The sequence below is a fragment of the Scyliorhinus canicula genome, chromosome 5 (assembly GCF_902713615.1).
Source record: "Scyliorhinus canicula chromosome 5, sScyCan1.1, whole genome shotgun sequence".
Classification (NCBI taxonomy): Eukaryota; Metazoa; Chordata; class Chondrichthyes; order Carcharhiniformes; family Scyliorhinidae; genus Scyliorhinus; species Scyliorhinus canicula.
The window spans coordinates 133,423,404-133,443,134 of record NC_052150.1 but is presented as its reverse complement, the minus strand read 5'-3'; the positions used below and the strand labels follow the sequence as shown (position 1 = coordinate 133,443,134).

The 19,731-nt window shown below is 50.5% G+C and overlaps 1 protein-coding gene across 1 annotated transcript in view; it reads right to left on the bottom strand.

The window, feature by feature from the left end:
* The window catches only part of LOC119965683 (ATP-binding cassette sub-family A member 13-like), a 398,370-nt gene that overhangs the window by 215,506 nt on the left and 163,133 nt on the right, over nucleotides 1-19,731 (bottom strand). The window contains exons 18-20 of the mRNA XM_038796446.1: nucleotides 17,662-17,759; nucleotides 15,835-15,953; nucleotides 10,148-10,323 (exon numbers count right to left, since the gene is read on the bottom strand). Coding sequence (XP_038652374.1) covers nucleotides 10,148-10,323; nucleotides 15,835-15,953; nucleotides 17,662-17,759 — 393 coding nt within the window. The remainder of the gene's footprint in view (nucleotides 1-10,147; nucleotides 10,324-15,834; nucleotides 15,954-17,661; nucleotides 17,760-19,731) is intronic.

Genomic DNA, 19,731 nt, shown 5'->3' with positions numbered 1-19,731 from the left:
CTGAGCAGCTACATGTTTCCAAGTCACAATGGTGTGCAACTTGCAGGCATTGGCATTCCCAAGTGTGTGCTGTCCTTGTCATTCTAGATTGTTGATGCCACAAGTTTGGGCGATACTGTTGAAGAAGCTACAACTCGTACGGATGTTGGTATGTGTCAATGGCAGAAAGAGTGAATGATTTAAAGTGCTGGTGGGGGTGACAGTCAAGTGGGCAGCTTTGTCCTGGATGTTGTTGAGCTTTTTAAATCTTGTTGGATTTGCACCCATCCAGGCAAGTGGCGAATATTACATAAATCTCCTATTTTGCCTTGTAGATAAATATGACTTGTGGCAAGGTTTTTGGGGATACAGGAGAGAGGTCACAGTTCACAGCCTGCGTTTGTAGCCACAGTATTTATATGGAAGGTCCTAATTAAGATTATAGTTAATGTTTGTGGAGAAGAATTCGATCATGGTAATGACAACTGAATATCTCATTTTGGATATGGTCATGTCACACTTGTATGACATGAATGTTATTTGTTACTTATCAACCCAAGCCTGAATAATGTCTGTCCACATCCCCACTTATGACCTTGTGATGGATGGAAGGTCAATGATATGACAGCTGAAGTTGATTAGGCCTAGGACACTGATGCGACCATCAATTCATTCGGAGACACGAGTTGAAGTAAACTGTGGCTTTAATCGGCTTACAACTGAGCCTGCCTGTGACTATGCTGAACTGAGGGCAGACTCGCAGGACCGCAGCACTTATACTTCCTGTTGGGGGCAGAGCCAAGGGCGGAGCCCTGTACATGCTCCTCATCTCCCCCTGTGGGCAGAGCCACGCAACGGCTCACAGATGGAGCCCACAGGGACACAGTAATGTACAGTGTGAATTTATAGTGGTTACACATTCACCACATTCACCCCTGTTAAAAAATCAAGTCCGGCGGGGGTGATGGGTCTACAAGTTCAATCGGTCCGGTGCCCTAATCATGCGTTGAGACCAACGAAGCACTGGTGTTGCAACCATTTCGGATGGCTGTGGAAGGATGTTCAGTGCGAGTCCGAGGGTGGACTCCGGGGGTGGTTGTTCCAGAGCTTTGTTCCTGCGGACCGGTGTGACAGATGGAAGGGGGCGCGGGAAGCAAATGGGTGCAGGGGCGCAGGGAATGGGAGGTTGGGTTGGGTGTAGTGTGGGAGGTACGTCGGCGGTAATGGTAGTGGTAGTAGATCCTGCGGGTGCCAGGTCCCGGAGGGAAACGCTGTCCTGTCGGCCATCGGGGTGTTCGACAAACGGGTAGTGGGGGTTTGAGTGCAGGAGCAGGATCCTCTCTACCAGGGGGTCGGTCTTATATGTCCGAACGTGTTTTCGAGGAGGACAGGGCCCGGTGTCGTCAACCAGGGCGGAAGCAAGACCTCTGTAGTAGTTCTCCTAGGGAAGGCAAATAGGCGATCATGAGGAGTCTGATTCGTGGCCATACAAAGGAGGTACCTAATAGCATGGAGCGCATCGGGGAGGACCTCCTGCCAGTGGGAGGTTGGGAGATTCCTGGACTGTAGGGTCAGTAGGACGGTCTTCCAGACCGTCGCGTTCTCCCTCTCCACCTGCCCGTTCCCCCTGGGATTATAGCTGGTAGTCCTGCTCGAGGCGATGCCCTTACTGAGCAGGTACTGACACAGCTCGTCGCTCATGAAGGACAAACCCCTGTCGCTGTGGACATAGTTAGGGAAACCGAACAGAATGAAGACACTGTGCAGGGCTCTGATGACTGTATGGGAGGTCATATCGGGGCATGGGATGGCGAATGGGAAACGGGAGAATTCGTCTATAACGTTGAGGAAATAAACGTTGCAATTAGTTGAAGAGAGGGGCCCTTTGAAATCGATGCTCAGGCTTTCAAAGGGCCGGGATGCCTTTACCAGGTGGGCCTTGTCTGGTCTATAGAAGTGCGGTTTACACTCCGCGCAGATCGAGCAATTCCTGGTGAAGGCTTTAACCTCTTCCGTGGAGAAGGGCAGATTGCGGGCCTTGATGTAATGGACGAGCCGGGTGACCCCGGATGGCAGAGGTCATTGTGGATAGCCTGTAGTCGGTCGTCTTGCGCGCTGGCGCATGTGCCGCGGGACAGGGCATCTGGGGGCTCGTTGAGCTTCCCCGGACGGTATACGATATCATAATTATGGGTGGAGACTTCAATCCTCCACCGCAAGATTTTGTCATTCTTGATTTTGCCCCGCTGCGAGTTGTCAAACATAAAGGCAAACGATTTCTGGTCGGTGATGAGGGTATACCTCCTACCTGCGAGGTAGTGCCTCCAGTACCGTACGGCTTCCACAATGTCTTGGGCTTCCTTTTTGACTGAGGAGTGTCGAAGTTCCGAAGCGGAGAGGGTTCGGGAAAAGAACGCTACTGGCCTACCTGCCCGGTTCAGAGTGGCAGCGAGAGTGACCTCTGAGGCGTCGCTCTCCACCTGGAATGGGATGGACTCATCTACCGCTCGCATGGCGGCTTTGGCGATGTCCGCCTTAATGCAGTTGAAGGCCTGGCAAGCCTCGGCTGGCAGTGTGAAGAGTGTGGCCTTAAATAGTGGGCGGGCTTTGTCCACATACTGGGGGACCCACTGGGCGTAGTATGAAAAAAATCCGAGGCACCTCTTGAGGGCCTTGGAACAGTGAGGGAGATGGAGTTGTAAGAGGGGCGCATACGGTCAGGGTCGGGACCTGGGACCCCGTTTTCCACGACGTAGCCGAGGATGGCTAGTCTGGTTGTGCAGAAAACGCATTTCTCCTTATTATATGTGAGATTGAGTTTTTGGGCGGTTTGAAGAAATCGGTGGAGGTTGGCGTCGTGGTCCTGCTGGTCATGGCCGCAGATGGTGACGTTATCCAAGTACGGAAACATGGCCCGCAGACCGTACTTGTCCACCATTCGGTCCATTGCTCGTTGGAACACCGAAACCCCGTTGTGACGCCAAAGGGGACCTGGAGGAAATGGAAAAGGCGGCCGTCTGCCTCGAACGCCGTGTAGTGGCGGTCCTCCGGGCGGATTGGGAGCTGGTGGTATGCAGACTTCAGATCCACCGTGGAGAATATGCGGTACTGGGCGATCTGATTTACCGTGTCTGCAATCCGAGGGAGGGGGCACGCATCAAGGTGTGTGAACCGGTTAATGGTCTGGCTGTAATCAACCACCATCCGGAACTTTTACCCGGTTTTGACGACCACCACCTGAGCTCTCCAGGGGCTGTTACTGGCCTCCATGACTCCTTCACGCAAAAGATGCCAGACTTCGGATCTGATAAACACCCTGTCCTGCAGGCTATACCTCCTGCTGTGAGTGGCCACTGGTTTGCAGTTGGCGGTGAGATTAGCGAAGAATGGAGGGGGATTGATTTTCAGAGTTGCTAGACTACATACAGTGAGTAGGGGAGGGGTCCGCCAAAGCTGAGTGTTAAGCTCCTGAGGTTGCATTGGAAATCCACTCCTAGGAGGAGGGGGTGCGCAGAGGTCTGGGAGCACATACAGCTCGAAGTTGGTGTAGTTGGCGCCCTGTATTGTTAACGTCGCAGTAGTGCGCCCCTGTATCTGAACAGACCCCGAGGCGAGGGAGATAGTTCGCCGTGCTGGAAATATCGGGAGCGAGCAGCGCCTTACCAGATCTGGGTGAACGAAGCTCTCGGTGCTCCCGGAGTCGAACAGGCACGGTGTCTCGTATCCGTTGATCTGGACGGACATCATGGAGCTCTTGAGGTGCTTTGGCCGCGACTGATCCAAAGCGACTGCACTGAGCTGCGGGTAGTCGGTGGCGTGGTTGGCGGTTCTGGAGCGGCCCCGTGATGACTGTCTGCAGAGGTCGTAATCGTCGAGTGGCGTAGCGGGTGATGGCCAAGATGTGGCAGTCCCCGTTGATCGTATGTGGCGGGCGGCGAGGAAGATGGCGTCCAAGATGGCCACCCCCATGGATCACACGTGGCGGGCAGCGAGGAAGATGGCACCCAAGATGGTGGCCCCCATGAATCGCACATGGCAGGCCGCGTGGGGGAGGATTGCCAAGATGGCGGCCCACGTGAGTCGCACATATTGTGCGGAGGCGGTGTCGGCAGACACGCTGCCACATTGCGGGGTCTGTGGGCCTGTGAGTCGGAGGAACGAGTGTTCGGGTTCGGGTTCGAGTTTTTAGATTTAGCCAGGCAGACCTTAGCAAAGTGCCCTTTCCGCCCGCAGCTGCTGCAGGTCGCGTTGCGGGCCGGCCACAAACGTGGCACGATAGCCCTCCGTGGTGGGCGGGTGGCCACACGGCGCAGGCCTGGGGCAGTCTCTGGTCGGGTATCCACGATGGGGTCGCGTGATCGGCCAGGAACGCGGTTAGGCTTTGGAAAGTGACCTCTAATGGGGTCGCTAGTTTTATCGTGTCCTCCAGGTCCTATGCCCCTTTCTCGAGAAGACGCTGCTGCACATAACTTGGGCGAGTTCCATGTGCTGGGAGGCTGTCACGGCCTGGAAGTTACATTCGCGTGCTAGGGTAGTAGGTAGATCGCGCAGGTAGTCTTCTAGCGACTCCCCAGGGCGCTGGTGGCGAGTTGCAAAGATAGGTCGTGCGTAGACTTCATTCACGGGCCTCACGTACAGGTGGTCGAGGATCATGAGGGCCTCAGTATAAGGGTCAGTTACATCAAGTTGAGTTGAAATACGATGGCTCATCCGTGTGTGGAGAAAGCTGAGTTTCTGTTCTTTTGTAACAGAGGAGGTAGTCGGCGCAGCCAGGTAGGCCTTGAAGCACCGAAGCCAATGCAAAAAAATTTCCTTTGCTTCTGCGGCCTGTGGATCGAGTACCAGTCGGTCAGGTTTGAGGGCTGATTCCATAGTAGTTTTTAAGTCGATTAAATTGATGCGACCATCAATTCATTTGGAGACACGAGTTGAAGTAAACTGTGGCTTTAATCGATTACAACTGAGCCTGCCTGCGACTATGCTGAACTGAGAGCGGACTCGCAGGACCGCAGCACTTATACTTCCTGCTGGGGGCGGAGCCCTGTACATGCTCCTCATCTCCCCCTGTGGGCAGAGCCGCGCAACGGCTCACAGATGGAGCCCACAGGGACACACTGTGAATTTATAGTGGTTACACATTCACCACAGACACTGTCCTGACAAACCCCTGGGACTGAGTTTTATTTTTGGGACATACTGCTGGCATTGAATATTGCCCTGCCAAAGCTGGACTATCAGCACAACAGGCTGCAGTGTATAGGACTGCGGAGGTGTGCCGCAGTGAAATGGCCTGCTAAATGCCTGTGATGGGGGAAAGAGCACCTGTAATGAGCCTCAAGGAAGATAGAATCCTAATGAGCTTTTCTATTGTCCCTTAACAGGAGAAGGCAAGTCACAACACTGCAGAACGCTGCTAAACGTGTGGGTGAGTCCCCAATCTGCTCATGCTGACAAGGAGCAAGACAGATGCTCTGCAGTTGGATTGCCACTGGCCAGCACACTCCCACTGCCCTGGTGAAATGGGAATCTGGGATGAAGGCAAATGTGTATGTACCAGGTTCAAGTGCCGTGGATACAGTAGTGGTGTCTTATCAGACATGATGTGGAGATGCCGGCGTTGGACTGGGGTGAGCACAGTAAGAAGTCTTACAACACCAGGTAAAAGTCCAACAGGTTTGTTTCAAACAGTGTTTTATCAGACAGTGAGCTGTTCCAGCCAGAGTGCCCACTGAAGCTCCAATGCAGATGGCACCATGCAACATCTCTCATTGGCTCAGCAGGGCACCTAGCATACACAGTGATAATTCTGACTGAATTCGCTGATGTTTGCCTTCCTTCCACAGATGAGCCAACTGCAGCAGCGACAGGCTATCCCGAGGACCCCCCATTTGGCACCCTGGAATACATCGCTCCTGACCTGCATCACGCTGTCTTTTGGTATCAAACACCAAAGCAGATACTCACACATCAGTGAGCATTAGGTTGCGAATTTACGGGTAGTACCCAGTGGTACGGCCACATCACACTCACCTGAGGATATGGCAGAAATAGTGAGCTACCAGGGCATCGATAGTCGGAGCACTGCTGGAGACCAAGACCATGTTGAATCAGGGGCAGGTGACAAGTCTCTGGAGTTGTCCATCAGGCGACAGGTGCTTTATGTCCAGAGGAATGCGAAGGAGATCTGGCAGAGATCCAAGCAAGTTTGCATGCCACGGCTTCCCTCAGTGAGGAGCCTATGCAGAACATGAGCGTTGACCCTGAGCACTGAGCAGATACACTCCTCCATTGAGAGAGTGGCGACTCACGTGGAGAGGCAGCTTCAGAGGTTCCAGGGGTCGCAGTCGGACCTGCAAGGCAGCACATCAGCTGTGACCTCTGGAGGTCCTGCAAGTGTGTGAGGTGAATGAGGCGCCTCATCTCTCAGCTAGGTGACTGTCCAAAAATAGTGGGCAGGGAGGTGCAAATGCACATCACGCTGGCAGATGAGCTGTCTGTTGTCTCTGTGGGCGCCTCTCGGGCTTCTCCAGACGAGGGTACCAGGTTCTCTGCTCCCTACCAGTGGCCACTGTATTTGACAATGTCTCAATATCAGGGGAGTACCCTGCCATGAGGCTGGATGTTCCTTCCAGCTGGAGCCAACTCAGGCACTGGTGGCCTGAGGACGCCTGACAAGGTCACCATGGTGACCATGATAGCAAAGTCTGTAGGCTGCCTCCTGTGCCGCTGCCAGTGAGGTGGGGGCCAACAAGATACAGCACCCGCAGGCGCAAACTTACGGCAGCTTAAGCGCAACAGGGGTGTGTGACATTATTTGTGTTCATTACTTAGAATTTTCTGTTAGGTTTGGAATATTTGTATGCTGTTCTTATGTCTATATGAAGTCACATAAACATATTCCTCAATTCAATGGCTAGCTGGCTGCATGCTTTGCACATTGGCAGATGGTGTACAGGGTTGTAAGCTGAGGGCTTTGTGTGGTGCTTTCCGTCAGCAGATAAGTCAACTGTAGCGGCCGCAGGCTATCCCAAGGACCTCCCATCAGGCACCCAGGAATACATCGCTCCTGACCTGCATCATGCTGTCTTTTGGTGCCAGGCACCAACAAAGATACTCACATATCGGTGGGCATTAGGTATCACTTCCACAGGTAGCACCCAGTGGTATGGCCACATCACACTCATGTGGGGAGCTGGCAGAGGCAGAGAGATCCCAGGCTTCAACAGTGGGAGCTGAAAACCAAGACCATGTCAAATCAAGGGCCGATGAGGAGCCTCTGGAGTTGTCCATGAGGCGACAGGTGCTTTATGTCCAGCAAGATGTGTGGGGAGATCAGGCAGAGATCCACGAGGGACTGCATGCCATGACCTCCCTCAGTGAAGAGCCCATGCAGAACATGAGCATTGACCCTGAGCACTGAGCAGACATTCTCCTGAGAGTGGTGACTCGCGTGGAGAGGCTGCTTCAGGGACATGCTCGGAGTTCCAGGGATCACGCTTGGACCTGCAATCCCAGGCTCATCCTCAGACCCATCACTGGAGTAATCCTCCCTGATTTATCAGCCTCCACTGGGTCCCCCCTTGTCAGATCTAGATTGTGCAGGGTGCAGCACATGACCACTCTGAGGAAGACACCCTCTGGTGCATTTTGCAATGATCCACTTGATCAGTCAAGACATCGGAAGCTCATCTTCAGCAGTCCAATGGTCCTCTCCACTACCACTCTTGTGAGGGAATAACTCCAGTTATATCTCTCCTCTGGCTCAGTTGTTGGGTGATGGTGTGGTGTCATCAGCCACTTCTTCAAGGGATAGCTCTTGTCACCCAGGAGCCACTCATCCAATCCTTCAGGAATTATGGATAGCCTTGGTGCCTGGGAGTGCCGCAAGATGTATGAATTGTGTGAACTCCCTGGATAACAGGCACATACTTGCAGAATTTGTGTCCTGTGGTCACAGACAATCTGCACATTCACCAAGCTTTATCATTTCCTGTTGATGAAAGTTCCCGGCTCTCCTGCTGGTGCCCTGATGGCCGCATGCCTGTAGTCTATAACCATGGATGCCAGGGAACCCAGTCATTGCTGCATTGAAAACCCTTGTGTTCTCTCTGCCTGGCTACTCTCGTCTCTCCAGTAGTTGATGAATGTGTGGGCATCTCTGAAGATGGTATTGGTCACAAGCTCGATACTACTGTATGTGGCTGATTGCGAGACAAAGTACAAATCTCCAGAGCCTTGAAATGAACTGGAGGTGTGAAAGTTGAGGATAACTGTGACCTTCAACGTCACCACCATTGGTCATCCCCCACATAGTTGGAGGCAATTTTGGGACCTATAATTTCACTTTGTCCCTGGAGAGGGGAAGTCTTGGAGAGGGGATGCCTCCTGTGGCACTGGACCTGACATCTACAGGTAGTCAGTGCACTGCCTGTATACTGTAACCACTAGGCAGTGGCATCTTTGGTGTCCGCTCCTGCCTTGGCCTCCCTATGAGCCCTGCACGAACTGAGCCTCTGTCTCTCCTCTTACAGGTTTCTGCTTTGGACACTGCCTGTGCTCACTTTGCCTCCTCTTCCACCTGCCTCTCTTCCTTTTCAGAGGAAGTCCAACTAGCAGAGTAGATTATCCCCATTAGACCAGGTGCAGAGCACCACTGCCTTGGAAATGATGGAACACTGTCCTTCAATGCTCAGGAAAACCTTTCAGGGAAATCCTGAAATGCCAAACGTCAATTGCTAAATGATAACTAGGAAACTCACGTTAAACTCATACTCTCACAGCTACGAACTCTATTACAGAGAAACTGCTGTTCCTCTGGGGGCCTTTATTCTGTCCTTGGATAAGGAAATGCAAAAAACACAATGGGCACCGACCCATTTTGCCTGTGTGATGAGCTAAAAGTAGCACGGGCAGCATCAAACCACTGTCCATTGGGCATTTGATGGCCATAATTGGCCCTTTAGTTGTCAACGGGCGCGCATCCGATTCGGATACATGCCGACCTTGAAATTGCGCACGTGCACAATGACATCGGAAAATGCTCCCAACATCTTCTTGTTAGACTTAAATACTTTCAGGTCAGACCTGCACCCGGCCCAGACACATACGATTCTGGCCCTGATGTCACGGTGGCGAAGTGCGAATATTCAGTGAGGGGGGGGGGGGGGGGGGGGCGGATCCTGTCACGGGGGGCTTGGTAATGAGATCATAATATATCTAAATCTATCAAAATTAGGGTTTTGCCTAGTGTGGGCGTGAACCTCGTTACGACACTGGCGAGGGGCATGAGAAAAAAGGGAATAAGGTCTGACCAGCGAGAATCTAATTTCCCAATTCTCCTGCGATTTTGAGTTCACATTGCCATTGGCACTGACGACAGATGCTGGTTCAAAATGGCCCCTCCTCATTTCAGACTAACATTGGTGGAACACCGACCACCTACTATTTACTTGCTGAGGAACAGTGCTCAAGCAAGGGATTCAAATTAGTCATTTATAGAACATAGAACATAGAACAGTACAGCACAGAACAGGCCCTTCGGCCCTCAATGTTGTGCCGAGCCATGATCACCCCACTCAAACCCACGTATCCACCCTATACCCGTAACCCAACAACCCCCCCCCTTAACCTTACTTTATATTAGGACACTACGGGCAATTTAGCATGGCCAATCCACCTAACCCGCACATCTTTGGACTGTGGGAGGAAACCGGAGCACCCGGAGGAAACCCACGCACACAGGGGGAGGACGTGCAGACTCCACACAGACAGTGACCCAGCCGGGAATCGAACCTGGGACCCTGGAGCTGTGAAGCATTTATGCTAACCACCATGCTACCTTGCTGCCCAAATTTATATTTTACAATTGTTTGCAACAATACAATAGACTCTTGTGTATTCTCATGTCTTAATGTTAATTTAATAGAATGTAGGAAAAAACCCTTCTCGTTCACAGAGAAATGCAAATTACTGTCAAGTTGTTATGTAAAAAGTGCCTACGACGGAGCAGATCAATTAAACCAGCTACAAAGACTACTGACATTGAACCTGGATGCAGAAGGCCAGCTTGGTATGCGTATGACCATCTCTATCTAAGTGAAATTATGCATTTTACAGGTTGGATAGAACTGTAACTACTTAAAATATAACAATTAGATTTAAAAGTTACCTTTCATATAGTTGCTCACTCATTGATGAAGTCAACTCACAATTGCAGTTTGTGTTGTGCACTGCATAACCAATTCCATGCATTGTCCGGTTCATAGCAACTTGAGTTTGCGCAAGGATATTAAAATATCCCACACAGTCTTTCCGGAGTGGGAAAGTGAATGTTTCTCTCAACATCTATACGGGAAATAGCAACATAATTCAACAAAATCAATCCCAGTAGTTTTCACAAAAAATCAACATTGATATTGTCACAGGCCCTGCTGGAGCAACAAATGAACCGTGAAACAATAGTGTTAAAATCACACATTGACCACATTCTGAAGAGATAGTATTGTAAAAATAGAAACACATTTTCATTTTCCAATAACCCTTCCTGCTTTCTGCATAATTTCAATGGGCTGGATTCTCCATTGCCCAATGCCGGCAGTGAGAAAGATTCCCCACTGCCCAATGCCGGCAGTGAGAGGGATTCCTCACTGCCCAATGCCGGCAGCGAGAAGGATTCTCCACTGCCCAATGCCGGCAGTGAGAAAGATTCCCCACTGCCCAATGCCGGCAGTGAGAGGGATTCCTCACTGCCCAATGCCGGCAGTGAGAAGGGTTCCCCATTGCCCAATGCCGGCAGCGAGAAGGATTCCCCACTGCCCAATGCCGGCAGTGAGAAAGATTCCCCACTGCCCAATGCCGGCAGCGAGAAGGATTCTCCACTGCCCAATGCCGGCAGCGAGAGGGATTCCCCACTGCCCAATGCCGGCAGCGAGAAGGATTCTCCACTGCCCAATGCCGGCAGCGAGAGGGATTCCCCACTGCCCAATGCCGGCAGTGAGAATGATTCCCCACTGTCCAATGCCGGCAGTGAGAGGGATTCTCCACTGCCCAATGCCGGCAGTGAGAAGGGTTCCCCATTGCCCAATGCCGGCAGCGAGAAGGATTCCCCACTGCCCAATGCCGGCAGTGAGAAAGATTCACCACTGCCCAATGCCGGCAGAGAGAAGGATTCTCCACTGCCCAATGCCGGCAGCGAGAGGGATTCCCCACTGCCCAATGCCGGCAGTGTGAATGATTCCCCACTGTCCAATGCCGGCAGTGAGAGGGATTCTCCACTGCCCAATGCCGGCAGCGAGAAGGATTCCCCACTGCCCAATGCCGGCAGTGAGAATGATTCCCCACTGTCCAATGCCGGCAGTGAGAGGGATTCTCCACTGCCCAATGCCGGCAGTGAGAATGATTCCCCACTGTCCAATGCCGGCAGCGAGAAGGATTCTCCACTGCCCAATGCCGGCAGCGAGAAGGATTCCCCGTTGCCCAATGCCGGCAGCAAGAAGGATTCACCACTGCCCAATGCCGGCAGTGAGAATGATTCCCCACTGCCCAATGTCGGCAGCGAGAAGGATTCTCCACTGCCCAATGCCGGCAGTGAGAAGGATTCCCCACTGCCCAATGCCGGCAGTGAGAAGGATTCCCCACTGCCCAATGTCGGCAGCGAGAGGGATTCTCCACTGCCCAATGCCGGCAGCGAGAAGGATTCTCCACTGCCCAATGCTGGCAGCAAGAAGGATTCCGCATTGCCAATGCCGGCAGCGAGGAGGATTCTCCACTTCCCAATGCCGGCAGCGAGAAGGATTCTCCACTGCCCAATGCCGGCAGTGAGAAGGATTCCCCACTGCCCAATACCGGCAGCGAGAGGGATTCCCCACTGCCCAATGCCGGCAGCGAGAAGGATTCCCCACTGCCCAATGTCGGCAGCGAGAGGGATTCCCCACTGCCCAATGCCGGCAGCGAGAAGGATTCTCCACTGCCCAATGCCGGCAGCGAGGAGGATTCTCCACTTCCCAATGCCGGCAGCGAGAGGGATTCTCCACTGCCCAATGCCGGCAGTGAGAAGGATTCTCCATTGCCCAATGCCGGCAGTGAGAACGATTCTCCACTGCCCAATACCGGCAGTGAGAAGGATTCTCCATTGCCCAATGCCGGCAGCGAGAAGGATTCTCCACTGCCCAATGCCGGCAGCGAGAAGGATTCTCCACTGCCCAATGCCGGCAGCGAGAGGGATTCTCCACTGCCCAATGCCGGCAGCGAGAGGGATTCTCCACTGCCCAATGCCGGCAGCGAGAGGGATTCCCCACTGCCCAATGCCGGCAGTGAGAGGGATTCCCCACTGCCCAATGCCGGCAGTGAGAGGGATTCCCCACTGCCCAATGCCGGCAGTGAGAGGGATTCCCCACTGCCCAATGCCGGCAGCGAGAAGGATTCTCCACTGCCCAATGCCGGCAGCGAGAAGGATTCTCCACTGCCCAATGCCAGCAGCGAGAGGGATTACCCACTGCCCAATACCGGCAGTGAGAGGTATTCCCCATTGCCCAATGCCGGCCGTGAGAGGTATTCCCCACTGCCCAATGCCGGCAGCAGAGGGATTCCCCACTGCCCAATACCGGCAGCAGAGGGATTCCCCACTGCCCAATACCAGCAGCGTGAATTGCGATCAGGCAGAGAATATCGTGCGGAGCAATGGGTGACTCGTGATTGGCCGGACGTCCGATTTCGGGCTCGATTCACCCAGGCTCATGCAAGGCACAACGGGGTCACTAAATCTTTCCCTATGTGTTCCCGTGGAACTGAATCACATGCATCCGTGTTCCTGCTGGGAACAAATTTCAGAAAATGCAAATGGGCGAACTCTCTACTGACGTGAATTTCAAGCAATTCCCAGCCCACTGGCACCAGATTTGCTGAGGCAGCAATTTCCGTTAAAGAGCCTGACACATTGGAGCTGCTTATAAGCGTTCCTCTCACCACACACTCTCATTCCAGCCGTCAGGAGAGCCGGGAGTTTTCATTCCCTCACTGGGCGAGATCCAAATCTGCATTTTTAAATGAGCCGTATTCGCCCAGCTCCCAGAATGCAGCGGCTGCGGCTGGGAGACCTCGCCAGGGCGTTGTTTAGCACTGATCCATACAAACGTGGACAGGTCGCAACAGACCTGAGGGTGTGGGGTTCATTGGAGGACCATTGGAGACCTGCTGGTGGTCAGAAAAAGGGCAATGCGGCACAGTGGCACTCCTCCTGGCACCCAGGCAACTTGGCACTGTCAGCCTGAAAGTGCCAATCGGACACTGCAAGGGTGTCCAGGTGGTACTGACAGGGTGCCAGGGGCACTGCCACGGGTTGGGCCCAGGGGACCTTGCCAGGTAAAGGGTGACCCCGATCTGCACGGATTCTTTCCTGCTGGCAAGCCGGCGCACAGTTCAGCGGACCTTAACTTGAGTCCGCTGAATCACAGCCTTAGTCTCCCAAACAGAGAATCCGGCATTATGTTTTTGATAAACTACATCCACTGAAGCTAAGCACATCGGTACACACTTGATAATAAAGAGAAAAGGGATATCTTTTCGCAAGTACATTCTTGGGCTCTTTCAGACTTTGGAACCATTTCTGTGTTCTGACCCATATGGGTCAGAGGTGTGCCGACAGTTTGAATATTCTGGGAGTTGGCAAATTAACATGCCATTTCAGTATTTGCCAAGAGGGTCTATCGCCAAGAAGATTCTGGCAGCATTAGCCACTTGCATCTACTGGTCCCTTAACTGGCCGAATCAGCTACTCACCTCTGTTGGATGGGCAGCTATGGAGCCCATCTCCGGTAAAATTGCTCAGAAGCATAAATAAGTCAGGGAGTGAGTGAGGTAGTGAGTGACTGAGTGAGTGAATGAGTGAGTGAGAACATATGTGAATGAATGAGTGAGCGAGCAAGTGAGTGAGTTTATGGGTGAATGAATGAGTGGGTGAGTGGATATGTGAATGAATGAGTGAGCGAGTGAATGGGTGAATGAATGAGTGAGTGAGTGAGCGAGTGGATGGATGACTGAATGAGTGAGTGAGCAAGTGGATGGGTGAATTAATGAGTGAGTGAGTGAGTGAGTGGATGGATGACCGAATGAGTGAGTGAGCAAGTGGATGGGTGAATGAATGAGTGAGGGAGTGGATATGTGAATGAGTGAGTGAGCGAGTGAGTGAGGAGTGAGTGAGTGAGTGAGTGGATATGTGAATGAGTGAGTGAGCAAGTAGACGGGTGAATGAATGAGTGAGTGAGCGAGTGGATATGTGAATTAATGAGTGAGTGAGCGAGTAGATGGATGAATCAGTGAGTGAGTGAGTGAATGGATGAATGAATGAGTGAGAGGGCGAGTAGACGGATGAATGAATGAGTGAGCGAGCAATTAGACGAGTGAATGAATGAGTGAGCGAGCGAGTAGACTTGTGAATGAATGAGTGTGAGTGAGTGGATAATATGAACGAATAAGTGAGTGAATGAGTGGAGGGGTGATGAATGAGTGAGTGAGCGAGTGATGTACTGCTGGTGATGTCACATGACTGAAAGGTGGGTGCTAGCGCCACATTTAAAGGGATGTTCCCGCATGGACCTTGCTTTGTTGTTCAGGATTGCCTCAGATACAGTGCTGAAGATCCCAACACCGATGTGACACACCTGAAAACACAAGGAATGGACTGGGATGCTGCTGCCACCATAGCAGAGGGAAAAAAATCAACCATTACCACAGTTTAACAATGCCTTTCTGCAGATCGTGCTCCTATGGCAAGGCGGCACTATCTCCTCCAAACAGACACAAAGAAGAGACCCCTTAATCTGGCCAAACAAGCCTGGGGAGAGATTGCAGCAGAAATTGGATGTGTTTCCCCACCCTCCCCCTCAATACCCCACTCTCCCAAGACTCCTCCCAAAACAAAAACGGTCAATGACCACTTGACACTATCAGGCGGAATCCTCCAGACTGTTATCTTTGGGGCTTGCACATCCTCTATTGAAATAAATCACAGTTACCTCACAGGACTAGGGATCCAGGTTCGATTCCCCCCTTGGGTCACAAATTGTGCGGAGTTTGCACTTCCTCTGCGTGGGTTTCCTCCGAGTGCTCCAGTTTCCCCCCACAATCCAAAGATGTGCAGGTTAAGTGGATTGGCCATGCTAAATTGCCCCAAAGGTTAGGTGGAGTTATGGGGAAAGGGTGAGGAAGTGGGTTGAGGTGGGGTGCTCTTTCAGAGAATCGGTGCACACTTGATGGGCCGAATGGCCTCCTTCTGCACTGTAGGGATGCTATGCAATACTATCCAACACAAATAATGAAATTTCTTTATATTAGTACACAAGGGATTCCTTGTACTTGACTCACCTCAGCTTCAGTACTTAATAAAAAGTATATTATGATATACTGATGTATTTAATTTGGCTATTTTCTATATCTAGTTGCTAATACAACTCTGAATCACATTATTAGAATTCAAAATGGATGTCATGAAAATTTTTAGTCCATGGAATATGATGAAAAGGATGTTCCAAATCATAACAGTGTAGGAAGAAAACAAATTGACAGCTTCTATTTGCTTAAGAACCTATAAAGATACTTTTTTTTGATAGCCAGCAAGTAGATGCAAGTAGATGCAGACAAAAAAGTACATTAAGTTGCCCATAATGGCAAATTTGTTTCATCTTGGATTCAATTAACTCTAATGTGCAAACCTATACATCATATAAAATTGTAAAGCTAAAATGCTGGGTCGATTAGATTCAACTAAGTACAAATTCCTTGGTACAAAATTCTGTTAGATCCATCATTAGTCTAATTGCTTAAATAAATAAATCAGACAAAAACAGAGTAGTGACTAACCTGTTTCAAGTCAGTAGTGTAGTTACACAGTTCAGTCAGAGCATGAATTAAGTTTCCTGAAAAATGCTGCATACAGTTCTTCTGTGCACAGATGACATCATTGACAAAATACATTTGTTCTGTAAAACAAAGCAGTTTATCCCATAGAACCATAGAATAGAACCATAGAATACCTCTAGTGCAGGAGACCATTTGGCCCATCACCAATCCTCTGAAAGAACCACCCTACCGAGGCCCACTCCCCTCCCTACCCCTCCATCCCATGACTCCATAACCCCACTTAACCTGCACATCCTTGGACACTAGGGCAATTTAGCATGGTCAATACACCTAACCTGCGCATCTTTGGACTGTGGAGGAAACCAGAGCACCTGGAGGATACCCACACAGACATGGGGAGAACGTGTAAACTCCACAGACAGTCACCCAAGACCAGAATTGAATCCGGGACCCAGGCACAGTGAGGCAGCAGTGCTCACCACTGTGCTGTTGTGCTGCCCCCAAGTAAAGTCCCAAAGTCCCAGTTGACCAGAGGCTACTTTTCCCTTTGAGAGGGAGAGCTGACTGGTGGGGGCATACGTGTAGGGGACTAGAGGTGTGAAAAAGTCTCCTGTAAAATACAGCTTCAGGTTTTACATTTGATGCTACTGAAGTAATACCTGGGGCGAAATTCTCCGACCCCCAGCAGGGTCGGAGAATCGACTGGGGCCGCAGAAAATCCGGCCCCCTCCGTGGCAGAGATTCTCCGCCACCCGGGAAGTGGCGGGGTGGGAATCTCGCCACTCTGATCGGCGAGGCCCCTGCGGCGATTCTCCGGCCCGCAATGGGCCGAAGTCCCGCCGCTGGGAGGCCTCTCCCGCCGCCGAGGTTTGAACCACCTCTGGTGGCGGCGGCGCGAGCGGGCTCCCGGGGTCCTGGGGGGGGCGGGGGGCGATCGGACTCCGGGGGGGTGCCCCCACAGTGGCCAGGCCCGCGATCGGGGCCCCCCGCTCAGACTCCGGGCCAGTGCACTGGGTGCACTCTTTCTCTTCTGCGGCTGCCACGGCCTCCGCCATGGCGGAAACGGAAGAGAAACCCACATCGCGCATGCGCCGACCGGCGAAAGCCTTTCGGCCAACCCCGCTGCCGGGGGCGCCGGTTTTTTGCGCCAGTCTTCTGGTGTCAACCGCTCCAGCGCGGGGCTAGCCCCCAAAGGTGCGAAGATTTCCCCACCTTTGGGGAGACCCGACCCCGGAGAGGTTGGCGCCACTCCCCTACGCCGGGACCCCCCGTCACGCCGGGTAGGGGAGAATCCCGCCCCTTATGTGTTGTTTCCAGAAACAATTTGATGAAATGTTCTAGAATGAACTAGGAAATATGTTTTACAGATGAATTGACCTTTTTCACTTCAATCAAATGTACGGGCAATTTATTTAAGTGTAAAACCCTTTAATTATTTTTTGTGGCTGCACCTACAGGATAATTTAAAGGCATTTACTTGTGCGCAACCTATGTGGGGACTTTTGAGTTGCTGGGTTGCTGCACTGTCATGTGGCTGTGCACCTCAACAACAGCACTGCTTATGAATATATAAACATACGGAAATGATAGATAGGAAGAAAACATCTAGTTGATTAAACCTACCGTACAACTTGATAAAAAATAAGAAAGAATAAATTCACTTATTCAAAATCCAGCTCATTCACGCACTTCAACATTACAAACACAAACCAGAAAGAGCAGTATTAAAATAAGAGTGTACATAAATGCATATTACGTAAGCAAAAAGAAATATGATTCACATTTATTGATTTAATAAAAATGCTGAATATTACAAAAGTATTTTACCTGAAAAGTGATTCAGCATCTTTAACTCATACAGAACCATGCTATAGCCATGTCCTACTGTCTCATTGAACCAATGAAATTGACACATCTCCGCCATTCTTAAAGAAAAGAGAATAACAGAAAGGAGTCAGCAATGATTTTTGTCCTACCACATTATAAACTCAGGAGGGGAGTGGTGATTTCAAATTATCATCATCAGAGTATAACATTTTCAATGCCAACAGAAACGCTAAGTGGTCTAGCTTGAATACTTAGTAAAAATCTCACTCGTTTAAGAAAAGCTACCCTATTGACATTTTATTCCAGATTATTACACAGGTTATTATTAATTGATGTTTGCATTTATATATTTAAATAACATGAACAAAAATGAAGAAAGCAGCTGGTTAAAAGCTAAAGTAACCATCCTCTTGATTCTTCTAGTGGGTCAAATAATGATGGTACAGTGGATTGGTACAGAATAAAGGCATCATAACTGCTTCCAGGAAACTGGACATTGACCTGCATGATGCACTGAGTAGCAGGTTGTCCTTCCTGTCGCTGTGTGTATATTTAGATGTGAAATGAAAAAAATGAAATGAAAATCGCTTATTGGCACGAGTAGGCTTCAAATGAAGTTACTGTGAAAAGCCCCTAGTCGCCACATTCCAGCGCCTGTTCGGGGAGGCTGTTACGGGAATCGAACCGTGCTGCTGGCCTGCTTGGTCTGCTTTAAAAGCCAGCGATTTAGCCCTGTGCTAAACAGATGTGCAGGGTTAAGGGAAATTCAGGTAGACAATGCTAGTGTTAGAGATGAAGCAGTGTTACACGCTAATTGTTGGTGCGATCTGCCTACTCCGCATGATTCCAGAACACACTTTCAGCACCTACACTAACCTCTTACCCAGAATGATGTCCTGCGCACCCACATCAATAGTGTGAGTGAACATTGCGAATGCCATTTTGAATCTAAAATGGCCACCTGGAATATTCTAAGGCTTTGCAACCAAATTTTATGGGCTTGCTTTCACAATTAAAGGGCTATGTTTTCCCCTCAGCGCAGATGCAATTTGCAGCTCGGCAGATGGATTTTGTCACATTGAGAAATGGCTCAGGCAGCTAAGATTACAGCTATGCAGAAATGACAGGAGGATTTTTTTTTATTGGTCAGTGAATAGAACAAAGCATTTCAGACATAGTGGCGAATAACTTTAAGACAAGATGTATCTATCATAATTAGACAATTGACAGCTAACACTTTGGACTGTATTTCTCAGTCAATAACTGACGACTGCACAATGATCGGCACAATTCGCAACTCCTCAGATACTGAAGCAGTTCATGTCCAACTGCATTAAGACCTGGATAATATCCAGTCTTGGGCTAACAAGTTGCAACTAACATTTGTGCACCTTCGTACTTGACATTCGGTGGCATTACAATCAATAAATCCCGCACTATCAACATCCTGGGGGGCTTACCATTAATCAGAAACTGAACTGGACTAGCTATATAAATATTGTAGCTACAAGAGCAGGTCAGAAGCCAGGAATCCTATGGTGAGTAACTAACCTCCTGATTCCCCAAAGCCTGTGCACCATCTGCAAGGCACAAATCAGAATTGTGATGGAATATTCTCCATGTGCCTGGATGAATGCAGCTCCAACAACACTCAAGAAGCTTGATACCATCCAGGATAAAGTCGCCCACTTGACAGGCATCCCTTCCACAACCAATGAACAGTGGTGGTGTGTATAACATCTATAAGATGCAATACTGGAACTCACCGAGCTCCTTAGGTCGCACCTTCGAAACCTACAACCACTACTATGTAGAAGGACAAGAGCAGCAGACACATGGGAGCACCACTTGGAATTTCCACCAAACCACTCACCCCCCTGACTTGGAAATATATTGCCGTTCCTTCCCTGTCGCATGGTCAAAATTCTGGAATTCCCTTCCTAACAGCACTTTGGATGTGCCACATGGATGCAGCAGTTAAAAAATGCAGCTCACCATTACCTTCTGAACAGAAATTAGGATGGGCAATAAATGTTGGCCTCCCCAGTGATGCCTCCATCTCATGAATGT